The sequence below is a fragment of the Colossoma macropomum genome, unplaced genomic scaffold (genome assembly GCF_904425465.1).
Source record: "Colossoma macropomum unplaced genomic scaffold, Colossoma_macropomum, whole genome shotgun sequence".
Classification (NCBI taxonomy): Eukaryota; Metazoa; Chordata; class Actinopteri; order Characiformes; family Serrasalmidae; genus Colossoma; species Colossoma macropomum.
Window position 1 is genome coordinate 1,707,014 of NW_023494894.1, and position 19,861 is coordinate 1,726,874.

Consider the following 19,861-nt stretch of genomic DNA (forward strand, 5'->3'; position numbering starts at 1 on the left):
CACATACATATAATACATATACATATGGACATATTATTATATATCAATACTTACATATAAAAAATAAAACGCACATATTATCACAGAAATTTTCTTACATTTCTATAAAGCATGGAATAGATTATTATTACATATAGATACTTGTATACATATTATGTATACAGGGAATGTTATTGTTACATATGAGAACTCACACATTATTGCTACATATAGGTAGTTTCATACATGTAATATGTACTGTACACATTTTTTATACATAACATATATGGGACATGTATGATGTCCTGCCTGATTTAAAAATGTAAAGTGTTTGTGTTTATGTGTGTGTTTGTGTACTGTGCTGCACTGTACATGCATAATTACGCTAGCAGACATTGCAAAAGTATGACCGTAATAGTTTCCTCCAAGAATTTGTGTAAGTCATGGACAACCTGCATGGCCAATGGGCAACTCCAGAGAAAATCATCTGACTTTTCACAACGTATAATGATCACCATCTTCCTTCTAGTTATTTCTTTTATGAAGAGACAGCACTGCTCTCGGCCAAAAATTCACAGTGTAATTAAGAGTATTAAGTGAGTGCTGCTGGGTGAGAGTTGCACTCTAGGACTGCTGAGCTGGTCCTGTGGCCTCCAGCATGACCCTCAGCTTTATGCTGGCAAGCAATGAGGATGAAGAAAGTGTCCTTTCACTGAGCTACAGTTTTTAATCTTTCTCTCTTTCTCTCTCCAGCTGTCTCTGCAGGGTTTTGGCCCTCTACCCGGGTGGACATGCTAATGTTGTGCCACAAAAGAGAAGCAAAAGACGAGAAATGTCACACAATTGCCATCGTTTTCCATGTCACTTGCAATTTTAGACCCCCACTCATCCCCCTCACCCCTCCAAATCCGCACCCCCACTGGCTCATTTACATGTGTTTGTATATATGTGTGTGTGTGGTGAGGGAGAAGCAGCAGCAGTTTGCGAAACAACATTCTCATTTGCTCAGACGGGGCAGGTTCTTTGCCCTATATTGGGACATGAGCCATCAACCTGAAGCTTCTAAAAGCTTCTAGAAGGCTCCAGGCTGTGGCTTAGCTGATACTAAAAAAGAAAACAATACATCTGGGATCAAGTCTAACATCTAAACAGAACCTATTTACATTGTTTTATTACATTACAGAATCTTCTCCATATAACTATGACAAAAACAAATTAAACTTCTTTTATTTTAGTTTATGAGTCATTTACAGGATTACTTCTATTACAAGGCTTGTGATGTATTAAAGGGCCCATACCCTGAAAAAACAATTTTTCAAAATGTACTGGTCACTTTGATCTATTTATCAAAACTAGACTGCAAAAACAGCCAATTTTAAATTAACTGCTTTTGTAATGTCACAGAAAACAATCCATTTACATATACCTACCCATTCAGCCTACAACAGTTTAGCCTCATCTATTCACACTGATGTTACAAGGGGTTTTCAGCCCAGACATATGCCATTTCTAACTCCTTAGGATACTTTGTATGTGTACATCTTTGTATGTCTAAATTCTAAAGCTTATTATTTAGTAAGTACATGTAACACTATTATTATTATTATTAGCTATTTATAGGTGGGAATGTTAAAGGTTAATCTGGTTTCTCTGTTTTTTTTTGTTTTTTTTTTAATCTCATCTCTGTCTGCTGCATGTGCACTATGCGATTGTTTACCACAGACAATAATTTCAAAGCCTTTACTTGTACTTGGCAAAATAGCAAAAAAAATCTGTTGCAGGGGAATTTAAAAAGCAATTCATGACAGGAAAGGTTTGTGCAGGGTGCAAAATACTCCCCAAAGCTTTTTTTCTGATTTAACACAGTTTTTTATCACTATCAGCAATATATATATCAAAATTCAGACATGTGTAGATTCAATGGTGGTTTGGATAGTAAATAAAATATTGTAAAATAATATATATTTGCATTGTAAACATTGTGCCCACTGGTTCCTCTCGCCACCACTATAAAGAAATCTGAGTCAAGTTTCCCTTAATGCAAGTCATGTAAAACCACTCTGAATCACTTCGTTTACATCTCAATAATTAAATTATGCAGAAATCATGAAAAACTGATGGAATTGTCTTAAAACTTCAGCACCTTCCCAGTGGCTCCTGCTATAAGTATGATTTGAATCAATAGGCTTTCTTCTCCTTCATTAAGCACATGGAAATTAAATTTGGAGCATTTCTTTTTAAGTTGTAATATTAACATGTCTTACTATATTATTATGCATTATTTTGTAAGCTTTCCTCAAGGGGCTCTGGGTTTATAGCTTCACCTATGCTCCTGTGTGGTGGTATGCCCCCTCAGAAGAACGTTAGGAGACAGACAGAGGTGAGCTGCATTCACCAATGCACCACTGCTACAGCTGACATGCACCTCCCGCTGCGTCAGGCGTCAGGCCTGCCTCTCTCCCTCTGTCACCAAGCTGTCCCCCGGCCCGTCCTGAGAGACTCCAGATCAGGCGAGATGCAACTGCGCCGATCGCTCCTGACAGGCTGCACGTCTGTTCTCACGGCCGGTCGGACGCTGCCTGCCACCGCTGTAGGTTTAAATATGGGGCTGCTGCATTCACAGGTTATGAGAGGCAGCAGGGGAGACAGCTAGAAGCAAGCCATGCAGCCCAGCTAGACAAAATCAGGGTAACGGGAGAGATAGAAAAGGAGAGGGAGAGAGAGAGAGAGAGAGAGAGGGGAGAGAGAGATCACGAACAGGGCTGATTTGGACACACAAGGCCCTCACGGCATTATCGGTGACCTCTCTGTATATTTTTTTGCTAATGTGACCCTGTATTGTGTATGGGCATCAGCAAAACTCCCACAGGCTATGGAGTAGGGATCTCTATCCTGCAAGGCCATTTATACATACAGGAAGTGGCAGCTCCAAGGCATTTCTGCTGTTTCTGCGTTCTCTCTCGCTGCAGGCATTTATATTACTCCTACTGGCTTAAAAGTGTGTGACGGGGGGGCCTCGACGCACTAACAAAAACGGAGAAAAAGGCGAAGGTCGAATTAGGCCTACCTTGTCTTCTGCCACCTAATCACTTCTGATAGTTTGCGTATCTGTATTCATTATTAATTTGGTATCAGGGACAGACGTTTCGTGCGTTTGTTCCAAGAAATAATCATGATGTCTTTTGAAATAACAAAGGAGAAAGCCTAACACGGAGATGCAATAAACATAGGCAGTACAAAGAATACAAAAAAAAGGTGTGGAGCGAGGAGGATGTCACGAAAACCAGAGCAACGCAGGACTTAAGCTTTAACTGCCCTGGAAAAAAGACAGCAGAAATGTGTGGCTGCATTGACCTCAAATGAGACATAACATCATAGAAGTTTTGAGTTGTTGTGTTTACAGTTATAAACTCTTTCATGTTGTGTCTGGAATATTGTTTATTGTTAGAGGTTCAGCAGTTTTGTCTGCCTCTCTCTCTCTCTCTCTCTCCTTTCTCTCCGCTCTCTTTTCTTTCTTGTTCTTTCTTTCTTTTTCTTCTATCTCGCCTTCTCTTTCTCTCCATCCCTCTGCCATTTCTCTCTTTTAATGTCTCTATTTCTCCTCTCTCTATCAAGTCTCCCTCTCTTGTACTTGCTGTTTCACAATTACCTTCTTCCAATTAGTCTCTCCTTTTCTTCTGTTTGACTATTTTGTTTTACTTTACTGTTTAATGTTGTCCTATTTAGCTCTCTCCCTCTGTCTCACTCTCTATGTCTGTCTCTCTTTCTCTCTCCTTTTTCTATTATCTATCTATTCCTCTAAGTCTCTCTGTCTCCATATTGCTTTCTATCAGGTTCTCTCATTCTGTCTCTCTTTCAGTCTCTCATTATGTCTATCTGTTTCTCTATGTCTGTCTCTGACTCTCTTGCTCTCTCTCATTTTTTCTCTCTGTCTCACCATCTTTCTTTCAGTTGTGTCCTCTTGCTGTCTCTTTCCTTTTTCTATCTTACTCTTTTGTTTTCTGCTTTTCACTGTTGTCCTATCCGGCTTTCTCTCTCTCTCTCTCTCTCTCTATGTCTCTGCCTCTGAGAAGAGCAGACAGCTCAACTTTGATCTCTACATATGAGTGACAAATTGTGATTTGACTGCCATGAGGATGAGGAGAAGAGACACATGGCACTGCTGTCCTTCAGTCTCTTCTGAGGATGTCACCCACACCTGGCCCACATAGAGTTAATAAGCTCTATTTGATTGACAGCTGACATTTCATTATGAGCAAGTCATCTGGCAATTCTTTAAATCCAGACAGACACAGCGAACAGAAGCAAAGAGGCAAAGTCACTGAAAGACAGACAAGAGGGAGTGAAGCAAAGGAGAACTCAGGAAACTCCAGACCTCTGCATTGTCATTTTGTTTCAGCTGTCCATGATTTTAATGAAATCTGATTGAGTGAAAACAAATATGTGCTTTTATAAACTGCACTGTAATCCTCTTATCCGTGGATTTGCAGTTGGGAGTTGATTGATGTTAAGATCTTGGGTGTATATTTCGCCTTACCTCTACTATAAGTGACCAAACATGATTAAATGAGGCCTGTTTGAAACTCAAATTCATAAAATCAGACAGACTATGTATTCTGTAATGTAGGAATAAAGGTGTAGTCTACATGACACACAGGTATATGCCATAAACACAATGACACAAGTTTAATAAATTACAAATACTACCAGCTATTTTAACTAGCTTCTTAGGTCATATCTACATTTGCTGCATTAAAAATGTAAATAGAAAGTTGAGCAAAAATAAGGTAAAAAATAATCATGTTAAATGAAAGTTAGTGTTAACTGTCATTGCTCCCTAAATATCTGTTGCTATTGTGTTTCGATTACACTATATTGCTAGCTAGGCTAGTCTTGCTAACCATGATTTTATTTAATTAGTCACAGACTAAACTATACCACTGATGCAGAAAGTAGTATTTGCACCACTCAACTGGAATCAGTCCTTCCATTCGGGGAAAGGACTGGGAATAAACTACAATGCTATTTTTTTCTTGGAAATGTTATGTCTATGCAGGTGTGGTAAAGTAGATTTAGTATTGTCAGGCCTTTCTCCAGTATTTCAGCATCAATCTTCTCATTACTTTAGAGATATTACCACTGATCCAAGTATTTCTCTTGCTGTGACAATTCTGTCACTTCCACTGTAACCTGAAAAAGTCTGTATTCAAATACATGCTCTCATACTGCCATATTTTTGCATCTATATTTATTCACAACCTTTTTCCTTTTTGTGCCAATTACTGTTAAATGCCATTGTACAGTGGTTACACTGTGTGCAAGTCACTCACATTATTTATTACAATTGTAGTTACTTATGTGCTTTCCGCATATCCTTACATTTCATGCCTGCACAAGAACATGGCTCAGATTTCCCTGTTCATCTTGCTGGAAATAGTTCACCCAACACCCATGATTCATCTGTGCTATGAATGATTTTGTCTAAATGAATGTATGTCTTATCTGTTCTATTTGAACATTTTGTAGTTTTGCCTGACCACTTTATTAAGTACATATTAGACACTCATTGTCCTGATTTTTATCAGGCCACTTACCACAAGGGTTCCCAATCCCAGTCCTGGCAGCCCCACACTATGCACACATTTTAGCTTTGTCTAATGCAGCACACCTGATTTAAGCGATTACACACCAATGTGTAGAGCTTTTGGGTCGCCACGACTGGGATCATGAACCCCTAAATTACCTTATAGATGCACTTTATAGTTCTACAATTACAAATTATAGTCTGCATAATTTGCCAACGTCCCAGCAACAGGTAAACTGTCTCTAACTTTACACTAACTACGTGGACCAACAAGATAAGTTTGTCTCTTAACATGGAAAACAGAAGACAGAAGATGCAGAAAACATTGTGTTTTAAAGACGACCACCATTTTATTAGAAGTAAGAGAGCTATAACTAACATGCTGAGAAGCAGTTAGGTAACTTCTAGTCATATAATTGTACTCAATGGTAGACCCCAACCCAACACAAACAACCCCACAACACTGCTGCGTGTGTTAAGCTGACAACAACAACTTCTCTACAGTAAATGTCTCTCCTACCGGCGAGCATGGCGCCTCCCGAGAGCCTCTCCAAGGCTGCTTTGCATGACCACGGTTCCCGTGCTCCTATGGCAGTATGGCCGGTAATTTCCACTGCAGTGCCATGATTAAAATCTTTTTATACACATTCTTACACTTTAATATTTTTGTACATTTATTTGGCTCTAGAAACTAACAGTGAATGAATATAGAGTTTTGTTTTTTTTTAGCATTTTTCATTTTCATACATAATTTGACAAAATCAGTTACTCTTTACAATGGACCAATAGAAATGCCCAAAAATTACTTGAACTAAAACCCTTTTACATTAACTTATATTAAAAGTAAAAAAAAAAAAAGTTGCCATTTTTTACATTTTTCCTCGTTTTTCTTTGGACAGCGACGAGCTGTTATTCCTTAAAGCCTTAGTTTGTGTCATCTTAGACAAGAAAAACATTTTTAGTATGGCTACGTCACTTGGCTGTCAGCTTTGATGTGGGTGTGACCAAAAACCTCTCCACCAATCAGCGCCTGCGCGTACACCGCTTTCCTGTTTCGGCGAACATGGCGTTGAGAGAGTTGTCCTCGTTGGAGAAATGCCTCGGGTTGAAAAAGCCAAATAAATACAGTACTCAGGGAGAACGAAAGGTGAATTTTGTATATTTGTTCCACATAATTGTATCGTAACAAAGCAGTGCTAGTAAGTTTCAGGTGCAAACGCTTGTAGATACGTGGCAAGCACAAAGTTTAGCAGCACATGCTGTCAACAGCTAGCAGAGTACCGTTAGCATCAGCTAGCTTACTGGCTAATGAATAACAATAAGTAACGGAGTACGTTTTATTATTACAGCGCTTATCGATATTGTATAACCAGACAAGCTTCTCATGAATTGTGAGCTCAAGAGGAAATAGTAAAATGGTTTACGCGCCGTTGTGGTTTACAAAGAGCGAGAACAATTCGTGATGAATGAATGAATGAAAGTAACCTGCTAGCGTTAAAACTTGAAGGCACTCACTTATTTGACTGATTTATCGAGAAAACCTGATTTGGAAAAATGTTATTAAAGTGCCTGTCCGATATATGGCGAGTCTTGGATACATAGGATTTTTTCTAAGTACTCTTGTCACTTAATGGAACACAGCTGGGCTTCTCTCCATCTCTGTGCTGTAGCCTACATGTAATATTATACTACCTGTGATTTGATGAACTAGCTAGATCTGACTGTTCTCTGGGTCAGATTTTCCTTTCTTAGATAATATTGCTGTGCTTACGTTTATAAGAAGTGTCACTGAATACTTGAGAGCAGATCAGAATTTGTAGTGCGATGGAGAGGGCATATATACACACCAACCTGGCCCTCTACAACATAACGCTAGCTCTTTAGAAGACAAAATCCACATGATTGTGTTGTAATTGCACTTTAGTGTCAGTGTAGTGGAGAAGTGAAAACTGGTGTTAAGGCATGTGGTGAATTCACAACCAACTAATAGTGTTGGATGGTTGACGCTCACTGACATTGTTGACCATCCTTGAAATGTATATATTTAAAATATCTGGCTCAAACCTTTGAATATGTTCACTTTAAAAACTTACTAAATGTAATTTATGTCTGCGTGTACATGGTTTCACAGACCAAGCACCAGGCTGGGCATAGCCTTGGCAGAATGAGCCCAAACCTGAGTGGAAGTTACCCACCTATCTAGCAAGCTATGTAGGTTAAGTTAGCTCCCCAGTGAAAGTGTTGGTAAGGCAGTTTACATTAATGTTACAGGCAAACCTGTCTTAGTGCAAATAAATTGTTTTAGAGGTAGTTATTCTTAAAACATCATAAAGCTGGATAACCTAACACTCTTTCTGTGTGTGTTAGCTAACTAACTAGCTAATGTGGTCAAGGGTGTTGCTAGCCCTATCCCAAACCTTAACCTTCAGTATGGAATTATTGGTTATGGAAAGTATAAAAATGGCCAACATATTTTTATTTTGCAAATATAAAAAATGAGAATTAAATTAAACTTAATTTTTCAAAAGCATTACTATATATTTTCATTATCATTCTGATATTAATTTATTACTCATTTTGCCAGTCATTGCTTTTCTTTTTTTCTTTTTGGCTGATGCATTTTTGCTTCTAAAGTCTTTCTCCATATTGGTCAACTGATTTGGAGTGACAGGTCTTCGAAATATGTAACCACAGCCACTCTGTGAATGGTGATCTGGCTCGAACATGGTGGAGCACTTCATGCTGCGTGTAGTAATGCCAGAGAAGAGTGCGCTGGCATGTCCAACATTATGAGCAATATTTGTCTTACTTATTAATGTAGCACATGCTCTCCTGTGTAGTTCCGTGTTGAGCTGTGTAATATATATATTTTGCAAATTGAAGGATATTAGGTAAACTTAGTTGCTGAGCGAAGCTGTATCATTTTTTGGGTTTCAAGCTGCTACTGCCAACTAGCCTTTTAGTGTCCTCTAAAGGGCTGACTAGGTGAGCTGTGCAGCTGTTTAAATCAGTGATTATTTACCCTGCTTCTGATTAACCACAGCTCTGCATTGCTTTAACTGTTCCTTGCCTTAAAACACATGATTCAGCTCATCAACTGATTATCAAACCCTGCCTGAACTGAATCAGGTGAAAATGCTCACGTTAAATATGTGGTGCTGTGGGGAAATTAACGTAGCACTGGCTAAACACAGTAAAGTGTGAAAATAACTCTGATTACTATCAGCTGCGAGTTACCGCTGCCATGTTATAGCTGACAGACAGTCTAGTTTAAACACTACAAAGGGAATAAAGTTAACATGTCATGGTTAGCTGTTATGTTTTCGGGTTATGAAGACTGTGATGTCAGTCTTTTCTTGTTTTTACTGAAACTGGCTTTCTATCTCAGTACGCTAGTTTACAGCATACTGCTGCCCCACATTACTGTCTTCATAATAATGCAGTGAGCTAATTGCTTAAATTAGATATTTAAGCAATTTAGTTCCATTACCAGTATGGCTAGCATTGTTAGCCCTTTAGTAGACACTGACAGGCCAGCTAGAGCTAGTAGCAGCAAATCCGAAAAATGATACACCTTCGTGAATTCATGAACAGAAGTTTGTTCTTCACTGCCCAAAATAACAATTCTGTCGTTTCACACAGATCGACACAGGACCCATAAACGTGTTTTATTAATAACTTAAAAGGAAAATGACAAACATTGCTAATAACACCAGTACAGCACTAGACCAAGGCAGCACTCAGTGCGACGTTTTCCGCTATGCTGGGGGAAGTTCATGCAGAGTGGTTATGTGTCAGAAGACTTGTCACTTCAAATCAGTTGACCAATGGAGAGTGCCGGTGAACGCCCTCTTCTAACAGTGAGCACCATGTTAAAAAGTGCCAAAAGTCATAAGGAAAGAGGGATTCCTGAAGCAAAAGTGTATTAGCAAAAAGAAAAAAAATTAAAGCTAAGACTGGCAAATGATTAAAAAATGTATATAAAAAGGGGGAAAAAGAGTAGTAATCTTTTTGAAAAAATAATTAACTCTCTGTATTTGTATTTGCGACATGTTTTATTATATTTTATCATATTATTTGAAACTTTTGCCACAAAAGGAGCCCCATACTTGACTCTTTTATTTTGAAGGAGCTGCGTGCTTAGAAAAGTAACTAACCCTAACCTTAACGCTTTCATTTCTCTAACATTATGATCTCACTGACAGAAAGTAGGTAGCCTAACCTTATTCTTTATTTCATTTATTATGAGCTGGGGCTTTTTCTGCCCAAGCTGAGGCATTGTCCTGACCCACGAAGACCTGCATGACACAAAATGAAGCAGTTTAAAATGCTTTTTGATAAACCTGTATCCATTTCAGACACCTGCCTTTGTGTTCATACTGCTCACCAAAATTGTTTAATGTTAAATGAAAATTTGTTCAGTGTAGCAAATTTTTTTCTGCTTCTGACTAAGAAATATAAACAGCATCTAGTTAATTAGGCATTTGGCAATGATGAGCCTAATGTTTTCCTTTTATTTTTAGGTTCCTGTTCTTCAGAACAACAGTGGCCCAGCTTTGGTTGGTCTGGTGACCATAGCATCCCACCTGGTCCGTGAGGCCAAAAGGACAGAGCTGTTGGGGGGCTCAGCTGAGCAGAAAGCAGTGGTCCAGCAATGGCTGGAGTACAGAGTAACCCGACTGGATAACTGCTCTAAAGATGAGGTCAAGGTCATACTAAAGGTAAGAGGCTTTTTATTCTATAACTTTTAGTTATACACCACAAATTGCCACCACTTAATCCAGTAGAAACAAACAAGTAAACCAGGGTGTGATCACCCCTTATTTTCTGGGTCTTGTGATATTGTTTGTATTTTTATGCTTTTTTGGAACACCCAACTGATATTAAATCCAGGCTAAATATATCCTCCATGTTCCATTAATCTCAGATTCCTTCTAGTTACATTGGCCCTAACTTTAACAGTTGTGTTCTTTGTCCTGTATAAAAGTGCTTTATTTTAGAGAATCCCCCTTTGCCTGGAGAATCACACAAGCACAGACAGCACAGTTGTGAGATTCTTGAATGGTTATGTATGGTATGTACCAGATGGGAATTTTGGTGAATTCTTTTGTCGAATAACGGTAGTCAGTGATTAATTGTTAACCGATAAACTTAAAACCACAGACACGAAATCAACAAAAACAGCACAGTATTTTGTATAAAAAAAAATAGGCTCAAGGCTTTATTGAATGAAAAAACAGCTATGACAGAAACATAATGTAGTCTATTTAATTAGATTTACCACATATTATTAGACCAAGTTAACAAATGTATTTGCCTGACCAACTTCAACTTTAAACAGCAATTACCATAAAGTCGATAGTTCACAGCTTTTAAGCTTTTTTCCCATGAGACTAACAAAATAGGTTAACTGTTAGATAACAAACACATTTGTAAGCCATGCTGAACGGGAGGAACTTGACATTAAAAAACAATCGTCAGTTTTAGCCAGCAGTAGTACTGTGTCATGTGGCTAAATAGCTTACTTGCAGTAGTGCTGTAAACTACTTTTAAGGTGGTTAAATCTCTGCTATGTCTCTATATCAATAGCTCTGGTGCTGTTGGAGCTATAACCATCAAATCCAGCAGCAAGAGTGGGAATCAACTTTTGCACTAGGGCTACCGGAGCCTGCACCTTCGTGTCTTTAAGTTGAATGAAAAATCAACCTATTCAGATTTAACCTTTTTGTCAGAAATTAACTTTAAATTTAAATTAGCTTTTTGACTGAAATCTTCAGTCAAACATTTATGTATTCATTAATTAGCGTATATTTGTTTAGTAACATTCTTAGTATGGAGCCACTTTTACATTGAAATTATATTCAATTCTGACATAACTCCAGAATTTATGACTACTGAAATAAAAAATACATCATAGAGCTTTCTGTCAAAGCGTGTACAGTATGTGGTACTCAAAATGAGTTGTACAACTGAAAAGAGGACAGAAAAAGCACTAACCCAATTATTAACTGTTGTTATTGTTGTAACTGTTGTTATTGTTATTAAGTACTTATTCCCAAAATCAGGATATGTCTTATGAAAATCAATTTAAGTGTATAAAATAGTGTTTTCTGGCAAAGCAAGAACATTTCTGTAATCTGGTTGAATAGAAATTTAGTTTCCCATTTTATATTGTATGTTTGATTTACCTCTCTTACTTGATTAATAAAAAATTCTCTATAAATATGCAAGTATTAGTTGGTAGTTTGTTTGGTGATAATGTGTATTTTGAATTATCCTACTGGGCTTGTAGACTTGTTTGTTTATATATATACATACATACATACATACATACATATATATATATATAAACTTTTGGGGGGGGGGTCACATGGAAGCCACAGTACGTTGGCTTCTTTGTTCATCATCTTACAATTTTTCTTGTGGCTGGGATGTTTGAATAGCAATACAGAGCAACAGGCAATAATGTATTTCTCAGCAGTAATTATGAAAGGCAAAATCTCTGTGCTTTAAAGATATCCTCTAATTAATTTAACTCATCTGGCCTTGTGTACCTCACAAATAATTTCTGTGGATGTTCGGAGTATGGGAAATCTCTCTAACCAGACTTTACAGTAGTCTGACTCAACAGAGTTTAATTGACGTGCTGAGATTCAGAGAAGTCACACATTGTCCTGAGAATCAGTTCAGAATGGATCAAGCGTTTAAAAAGCCTGCGTGTGGACAGCATGCGGCGATGTTTTTGACACGGAAGCTTGGCAGGACAGACTCCTCTCGGCAGTAAGTGTCACCGTCGGCAGCCGGGGTCCCTTGCCTCTGTGACGTCTGGCTGGTCCGGAGCAAAGCTGTGCTGATAGGCGCTTAGTAGTGTCAGTTTAAACAGTAACGAAGGGCCAGTGCTGTGCCCAGGGCTGCTCACTGTCTGAGCAGTTCAGCAGGATTTAGAGACAGCAGATCACAACATAGAGAAGAGAGGAGGCAGGGAGGGCTACAGCCAAGAGCCAAGATCCAAGAAAGGCAAAAACGTTGCCAGAAAGATCTGTGGGCAGTTTTTCAAAGATGAAGATCTACTAGACTTGAGTGGAGTTTGAAAAGCTGTACACTGCAGCTGGGGTATAACTTTCTAACCTCACACCAATTTGAATTGATTATGATTTTTTAGGAAATGATTGAGTAAAAAATATACAGTAGAAGAACATAGACTGTATGTTCTCTTTGCCATAGCCATAACTGGTGCATTTCCTGCTCGCCTCTGCCGCACACACTACTTATATGTATTTTTTTATAGCTTTTTGACAAAGTTATATATTTCAGTTCTTTTATGTTATAACCAGTAGACTTCTCAAAGGAGAATCATTCATTTTTGAGAATTGTAGTAGTAATTACTTTCATTTCAGCAATACAGGCTGAACTGGTAAACTTGAACACAAAGCACCATCATGGTTACATTAACAAAAGCATTTAAACCTAACGTTTTAGCATAAGGATGTGGTACATGTTGTACCTTTTTTTTTTTTTAACAATTGTGAGTTTCTGATGTTCATTAGAGTTTCAAAAAATGTTTACCTAAAATTATTGGAGCCTGTTTACATCTTGATCAAATGTAGTACTAGTAATATTAACAGTTACATAGAAAAGTTTGGGTGCCCCAGTCAAATTATGTGTTTTGTAGATATTGTCACAATAAAATAAAATAATAAGTTAACACATTCTCTACAGAGACCACACGTCTGCACATTTTAATGCACAATTGCTGTATATTTTCTTAATTTAACATACTGGACAAAAAGTGGCTTGTGCAAAAGTTATGTAACATTTTAGATCATATAATTACTTTAAATATTTTTTTTTTTCAATATGTTAAACTCAAATAGAAATTGGATACAAACATTTTCTGGAAAATGCCATATCAAAATGTATTCCTTGTAGAGTATGTGGTAACTTGTTTTCACTTAGAAAATCAACAAAACATGTTCAAGCCTTTGCATATGATTTTACATTGGCCAGTTTTATCAGGCACTGTATATGTTAGCTTCTAGAAATCATTGTCAGTGACAGTTTTCATATTGATTGACCTGTGATTGTAAGATTAAAAAGTGCATTATCTGTGCTTCGCAGAAATCTTGTGCTACTAGTGTGACTTTATTGAATGAAGATCAAAGAAATCTGTCCATTTATATTGATGGCAGTTAAATAATTACTTTAGGCCTGAATTTCAGATAATTCATAGTGTCATTTCAATGTGAGAGAGATACCCATTAGGTACACATACAGACATTTCATCTGAATGATTTTTCACAAGCTTTAGTGGATGAAGCTGGAAGCCTAAAGGTTTGCGCTGGTGTTCCACTCTTCGTTTTCCATTTTAATGTTTAAGCACATTGGTGAGAATCTGATGGTGAAGGGGGGAGGTGTGGGGGGCTGGCTTGCTGTTTAGCTGGAGGGGAGCAGGGCAAGTGAGCATTGGACAGGAGAGTGTGTGTGTTTGGGCAAGCGCTGTTCGGTAAGGAGCCGAGCGCAGCGGCTGCCTCTTCATGCTTAAATTCCCACTGAACACTCACTGACTCCATTAGCCCTCAAGATGCTAAGCTGTACTGCACACAAGTGCTAAAGATGGTCCTGTCCCATGGGACCTGCATGCACATATACATACATAACACACACACACACACACACCACCCTCGCATTGTATCATCTGTCCGAGTCCAAAATCTGTGGAAAGTTTTCTTTTGTTTAGTAAGTTCAACTAGATGGAGAAGTGTGCTGCTTATTTAAGAGCCGTTTGTTCAGCTTAAGAGTCTGTGCTTCATAGTTTCTGGTCTCTGTGATCCCTGTTAACTGTTTCATTGTAGTAAGTGCATTAGATTAACTATGTTTGACATCACTGTTATCAGTCTTACTTGATTTAGGACTGATCATATAATTACTTTTAAATATTTTTCTCAAGGATATAAAAGACAGACACATCTTAAATTTAGTCAGTGTAATTCATTTTATATGTCATTGCTGTCATAACAAGCTTTTTTTTACGCTATTTGAAAAATGCCACCTGCCCTTTATGTTGAACTTTCACTTAAAGTGGCTGTTAAGTTTTCAGGCAATATTTTCAAGATATAAGAAACTCCACTTGCATAAGGAAGTGGAAAGTCAAAGGAGTTCAAAACATTTTTTAAAGATATACAACCAAAGACATGGTAGACCGCCAGAACTGTGACCAACATTATCAGTCTGTGAGGATTGTAGCTTTCAAGAAGCATGTACTGAAAAAAGAAGAAAATTTTCATATAAAACAAAGACGTTCAGAGCCCAGACCTCAGCATCCTTGAATGTGGTTGGAGGTGTTTACAAGAAGCATGGAAAAATACACCTGCAGATTTCTTTGAAAAACTGCAACCAAGTCTCCTGAAGCTGAAATACAGGCAAAAGCTGAACACACTAAATGCTAAAAAAAAAGAGTTGTTATAATTAGTTGTTTAGGCTTCTCTATAGTTTTCTGTTCAATATGTTTTCTGCTTTTTTCCTAAAACAAAAAAAAAAACTTGAAAAAATTAAATACTTAACAGCACACCGTGATTGGTAAATCTGAAAATGTGCTTTGATGTAATAAACCCAAAGAAATACCCCAGAAATCCCAACAGCAGAGGTTGAGTGACAGCTCGCTGACAGAGGGGGTCAAATATTTGAGGTCAGTAATAACTAGAAATGCTGAACAGTGGCCTAAAAGTGACCTTAGAAGTGACCTGCAATGTAATGCTATAAGTAAAATTCACTACATTTTAGCGTAATGTGTACTTTGGAGCATTGTTACTTACAAATGTGATCAGGTTTGTTTTACAGCTAAATTTTTGTGTAGTTCATTTTCTTTTTTTTTCTTTTTGTTTTTTTTGGCCCCAAGTGTCCATTGAAATAATGGGGTTATTCTTTTTAAAGATCAACCCAGTTCCCCACTGTACACTTCATGCAGTGCATAAGAATAGATTTAGAAGTTGCTCTGAAGGTAAGATTATGTCAAAGAGTCTGTGCTTCCTAATCACTTTCCCTCTTCTGAGTTAAGTTGCACTTTTAGCCTACATATAAACTATGTTTCAGTACACCAGTCTGATTGAAATGGAATGGAATTACAAAATATGCTGCATGCAAGTGCACCCACTGTTAATTTAAGTATAGGAATGCAGTATATGTACTCATTTATTGCCAAAAGTATGACTTCGGGGTCTGATGTAAGTTCTGGTCTCTTTGTCTTGCAGGAACTGAACCAGTACCTGGAGGATAAGGTCTATCTGGCTGGGAACAGCTTTACTCTGGCAGATGCTCTGATGTACTATGGCATCCACCACATCATTGTAAGTACTTTCTTTTGTACTAAGACAGCAAAGCAGTTTTACTTTAGAAGATGAGCAAGAAATCAGAATAAATGGGATAGGGGACAGGATGGAGAAACCTCAGTCAGGCAAGAGAATACAGTGATCAGGCAGAGAAAGACAGAATTAACTCAGGAGGGCAGGAGAAAGACTCAGTAGAGTGAGAGGAAAACAATGACAGCTTCTGAAAGTGGTCACATATAAGGAGCAAAGCCAGATGTAAGTAAGGAAGGAAACTTTAGATGCCAGAAAGCCCACTATGAGAGAAAAAGAGGGAGAACAAAGCATGTTGAAACTGTTAAATTACATTTAGCAGCAAATAAACTTACAGTATATTTATTGTTCTTCAGGTAATGAAAAAGATTGGTTGTGAGCCAACCAGTAATTGTAAACGAGGAAAAAAAAATGAATTAAAGAACTGTATTCTATATAACAAGACATGAGTGTTTTATTCTTCTCTTGTCCAGTAGTGTAAAACAAACTACTTTTCCCTAGTCCATGTCTTAAGCAATTATTTAGTTATTTAGCCAAGAATTTTTACCATCTGTCTCTCTCTTTTCCTCCCTCAGGTGGACCTTGCTGTACAGGAGAAGGAGAAGTTTTTGAATGTGACCCGGTGGTTTGACCACATCCAGCACTATCCAGGAGTGCGTCACCACCTGGCCCCTGTGGTTGTTCTGAGGAATAGAGTGTACCCCAGTGGCCAGCACTGACCTCTACCTATTAAACCAAGCAGCGTGGTAGTGGAGGTTGGGTTTGGGGTGTCTATCTTTACCCCTTTTTCCTCGCTGTACTGCCCCCAGCAGGTTAGGTTTTACATACTGAAACCCAAGCCTGACAAAACACCAGGGGAAGTTCAGATATTCGGGATGAAATGGACTGGTGTCGAGCTAATCTGTCTGGCTAGTCTGTCTGTTGTATGTGTATGTATTTGTGTAGTCAGCCATGCAGTTTGGCAAGTTTTAACTTATGTGTGAGGTCATGGATAAGTGTATTTATGAAGGTTAGACTACAACAATTTTAAGTTTTAGGTTACAAGGGAAATGTGCTGCTCAGGTAACACAGTGGCTAAGGAAAACAACAGTTGCTGTTTATTAATAAATTAACTTTCTCAGCTAGGAATGAATGACTTTTTTCTACAAACTTAAGGAACAAAAAAAAACACTCTATCACACAGTCAGCTTGATGTCTAAAGAGCAAAGAAATGTGATCAGCCAGACCCAGGTGCATGTACAGTGGTTGAGACTGACTCAGGCCTGTTTACACCCTCTTGTAGCCTGTTTTGTTTTTTGTTTTTCTATCTGACTCTTTTTTTTTTTTTCCACTCATTTTTTTTCTCTCGCTCTTACTCGCTCTCTCTCACTCCCTCTCAGCTGCAGTACCAGTAGTTGTGTGGGCAGTGTGGAATGGTTAGCCTGGCTTGGCGTGTTTGTGCTGTGGGGCAGAGGGCAGGCTACCAGCTGCAGCGGGCAAGCCAGGGCCACGTCTCTCCTCCACAGCCAGCCAGCTGCCGGGAGCGACAACCACGCACTACACGTCATTTCACCCACAGTCCCCCTCTCTGCTGCCCTGGGCTGGAAAATCCTATTGTGACACAACACTCCAGCGGTTTTTCAGCGCTATCCAACTGGGTACTGGCTGAAGAACTTGCTATATCACAAATGTAAACATTTCAGAATTACAGATTTTTGAATCTTTGAGGAGCTTGTTGCATATAAAGTTGTATGTTTAGAAATTAAACTGTTAGTAAGTTGAGAAGGAGAATTCAAGAGCATGCATTTCTCAGACAAGGGGAGATTTATTGTTTATGAGCCGCATGTATCTGAAAAATGTCGTCTTGAGTAGATTTGAGCCACTGTCTACAATGCACACCATGTGGCCAGGCTGGTTTGGAGCCGTTCTGTCCGCAGTCTTTGTGGTGGAAAATCCTCCAATAATGAAAGTTTGGGAAAAGCAGCCCCACTGTGCGTTCACCTATCTGCTGTGCATATGCTGACAAACATCCCTCTGTTCTTTTTATTGTATTTCCTCTCTCATAAGCCTCCTTTATGAAACGGCTGCTGCTCCCAAGCCGAAGTTTGTTATTTAATGTCAACAGAAACTTGTCTTGTGCCAATAAATGAAAGAAAAAAGGGAGATCGCAGAACTTTCCGTGTCCTCCATGAGTTCTCCTCCTCTCGTGTCACTGATGCATCCCTTTTTTGTGGAATTCAATGAATTTTACTTTCGACTGTTCACTGTGTCCGCAGAGAAACAGCAGAACAAAGCAACATGTGTTTAGAAGAAGTGCAAACTGGGGAAGGAGCACAAATCAAGCAGTCATCAGAACAGGCCTTGTGACCAGATAACGGATATCCCCACAGTGGTGCCTCTGTTTCTCAGCTTATTTCTGTACCCATCACATTTAATTGTTGAGATAATCTAAGAGAAGCTTTGCACTGATTTGAGGTGTAGGAAAAATGTATCAGTGATATTTAACTGACCTCATTAACAGTAATTTGTAAAGCGTTCATCCCTGCAAATGTTATTTTCAAGGTACTAAAGATGTCAGGAAAGATATCTCGGATGTGATGTGCTGTGCACGTGTAACAGGGTTTATCACGAAGTGCAGCTAAACCATTCGTTCAAGTGCAGGCAATGCAGTCCTGTCGTTATTGGTAGATGCTATTCTAAAGGTCAGCCAGAATTTTATTTATTACAGCAGGCTAGGCCCTAGATAATTGTAAAACACTGTAGAAACCCACAGCAGGTGTTTTGGGGAAAGCCCAATTAGCTTGGCCTTTTCTCCTGTGCTTGAAGGCGAACACAGGAGGTGAGCAGGAATGGGCCGCATATTAGAGCTAAAATTCTCTTCCTCCATGTGGTCGAAATACCATTAATTTGTCGTACCCCCTATAAGGGTTGGGGTCAAGGTGCAAGTAGTCCAAGGTATCAGCAAGAAGCTAAGGGGACCTCAGCGCTCAGCAGGGTTCCAATCACCATCTAACCACCTATCACTATGGACTGCAGTGAATTCTGGGAGAACAGAGGGAGCAAGCCTCAGGCACCTGAGCATCTGTATGATGACACTTTGGGTTTCTCTTACTTTTGAGGCAGCAGGGGACTCAGCAGAGAGCCAGGGTACCACTGCAAGGTAGCGACACCCTCTAGCCTGTTCAGGGAAGTTAAAGCATTATAACACCATTTGCCTGGACGTTGTTGGAACTGGTCAGCTTTGAAGACGCCACTCCACTGGAGCAATGGTTGGATAGGCAGCGACTCTGCGAGGACAGGCTGTGTTTAGAGCTGTGTGTTTATATGCCATCACCCTGCGGTGCTTCATAAGTTTTTCACCAACTGTTCGTTATGTCTCGTTAACGAGATAAAGAGACGCGCGCGCCGGACGCGACGCAAAGCTGGCAAAACAGAGTGGCCCCCTGATTGATTCGACGAAACAATCGGAAGCTGCATGGGGGCCCGTTAGCACAGCATAAATAGTTGTGACAGCTCCTGTGCTCGCTGCCTCCAACAGGCAGTGACATTTCTACCATGCGCCCATAAAGATGGCATCTGATTGTCTGCTGCAATTAGATAACTGTAGAGGCAGAAGAGGAAGGGGCCAGTGAGGGAGGGGATGCACTGGCATTGATGCCTCTGTCAGACATGGCAGTTCATCCACATGCTTACTGGCCAAGCGGATAGTTTGGGTAAAAAATTGTTTTGTTATTTATATTTACCTCACATTTGTATCATAGATGGACAAGTGTCTGCAACAATGCTTCATGAGTGATGTACAAGCTGCAAAGTGCTGTCAGTCGCACAGTGAGGTAAAGACTTTGTCAGCAGGTCGTGACCTAACTCAGCAAGGGTAACTATTATGTTTTTTCCTTTCTTTTTTTTTTTTCATCTTGGCAAAAGTAGTGTCTTGCCACGAGACGACTGGAGGATCCCAGGTGTG

The 19,861-nt window shown here is 39.1% G+C and overlaps 1 protein-coding gene across 2 annotated transcripts; it reads left to right on the forward strand.

Moving 5' to 3' along the window:
* The first annotated feature begins 6,598 nt into the window (after positions 1–6,598).
* On the forward strand, positions 6,599–18,060 carry eef1e1 (eukaryotic translation elongation factor 1 epsilon 1). Of its 2 annotated transcripts, XM_036560700.1 has the most exons (5): positions 6,599–6,710; positions 10,087–10,284; positions 15,811–15,906; positions 16,494–16,673; positions 17,298–18,060. In XM_036560700.1, the coding sequence occupies exons 1-4, from the start codon at positions 6,627–6,629 to the stop codon at positions 16,635–16,637; spliced, it is 522 nt and encodes a 173-aa protein (XP_036416593.1). In that variant the 5' UTR covers positions 6,599–6,626; the 3' UTR covers positions 16,638–16,673; positions 17,298–18,060. The 2 variants fall into 2 exon arrangements, with proteins under 2 accessions (XP_036416593.1, XP_036416592.1); XM_036560699.1 differs by having other exon boundaries at positions 16,494–18,060.
* Positions 18,061–19,861: the final 1,801 nt, after the last annotated feature.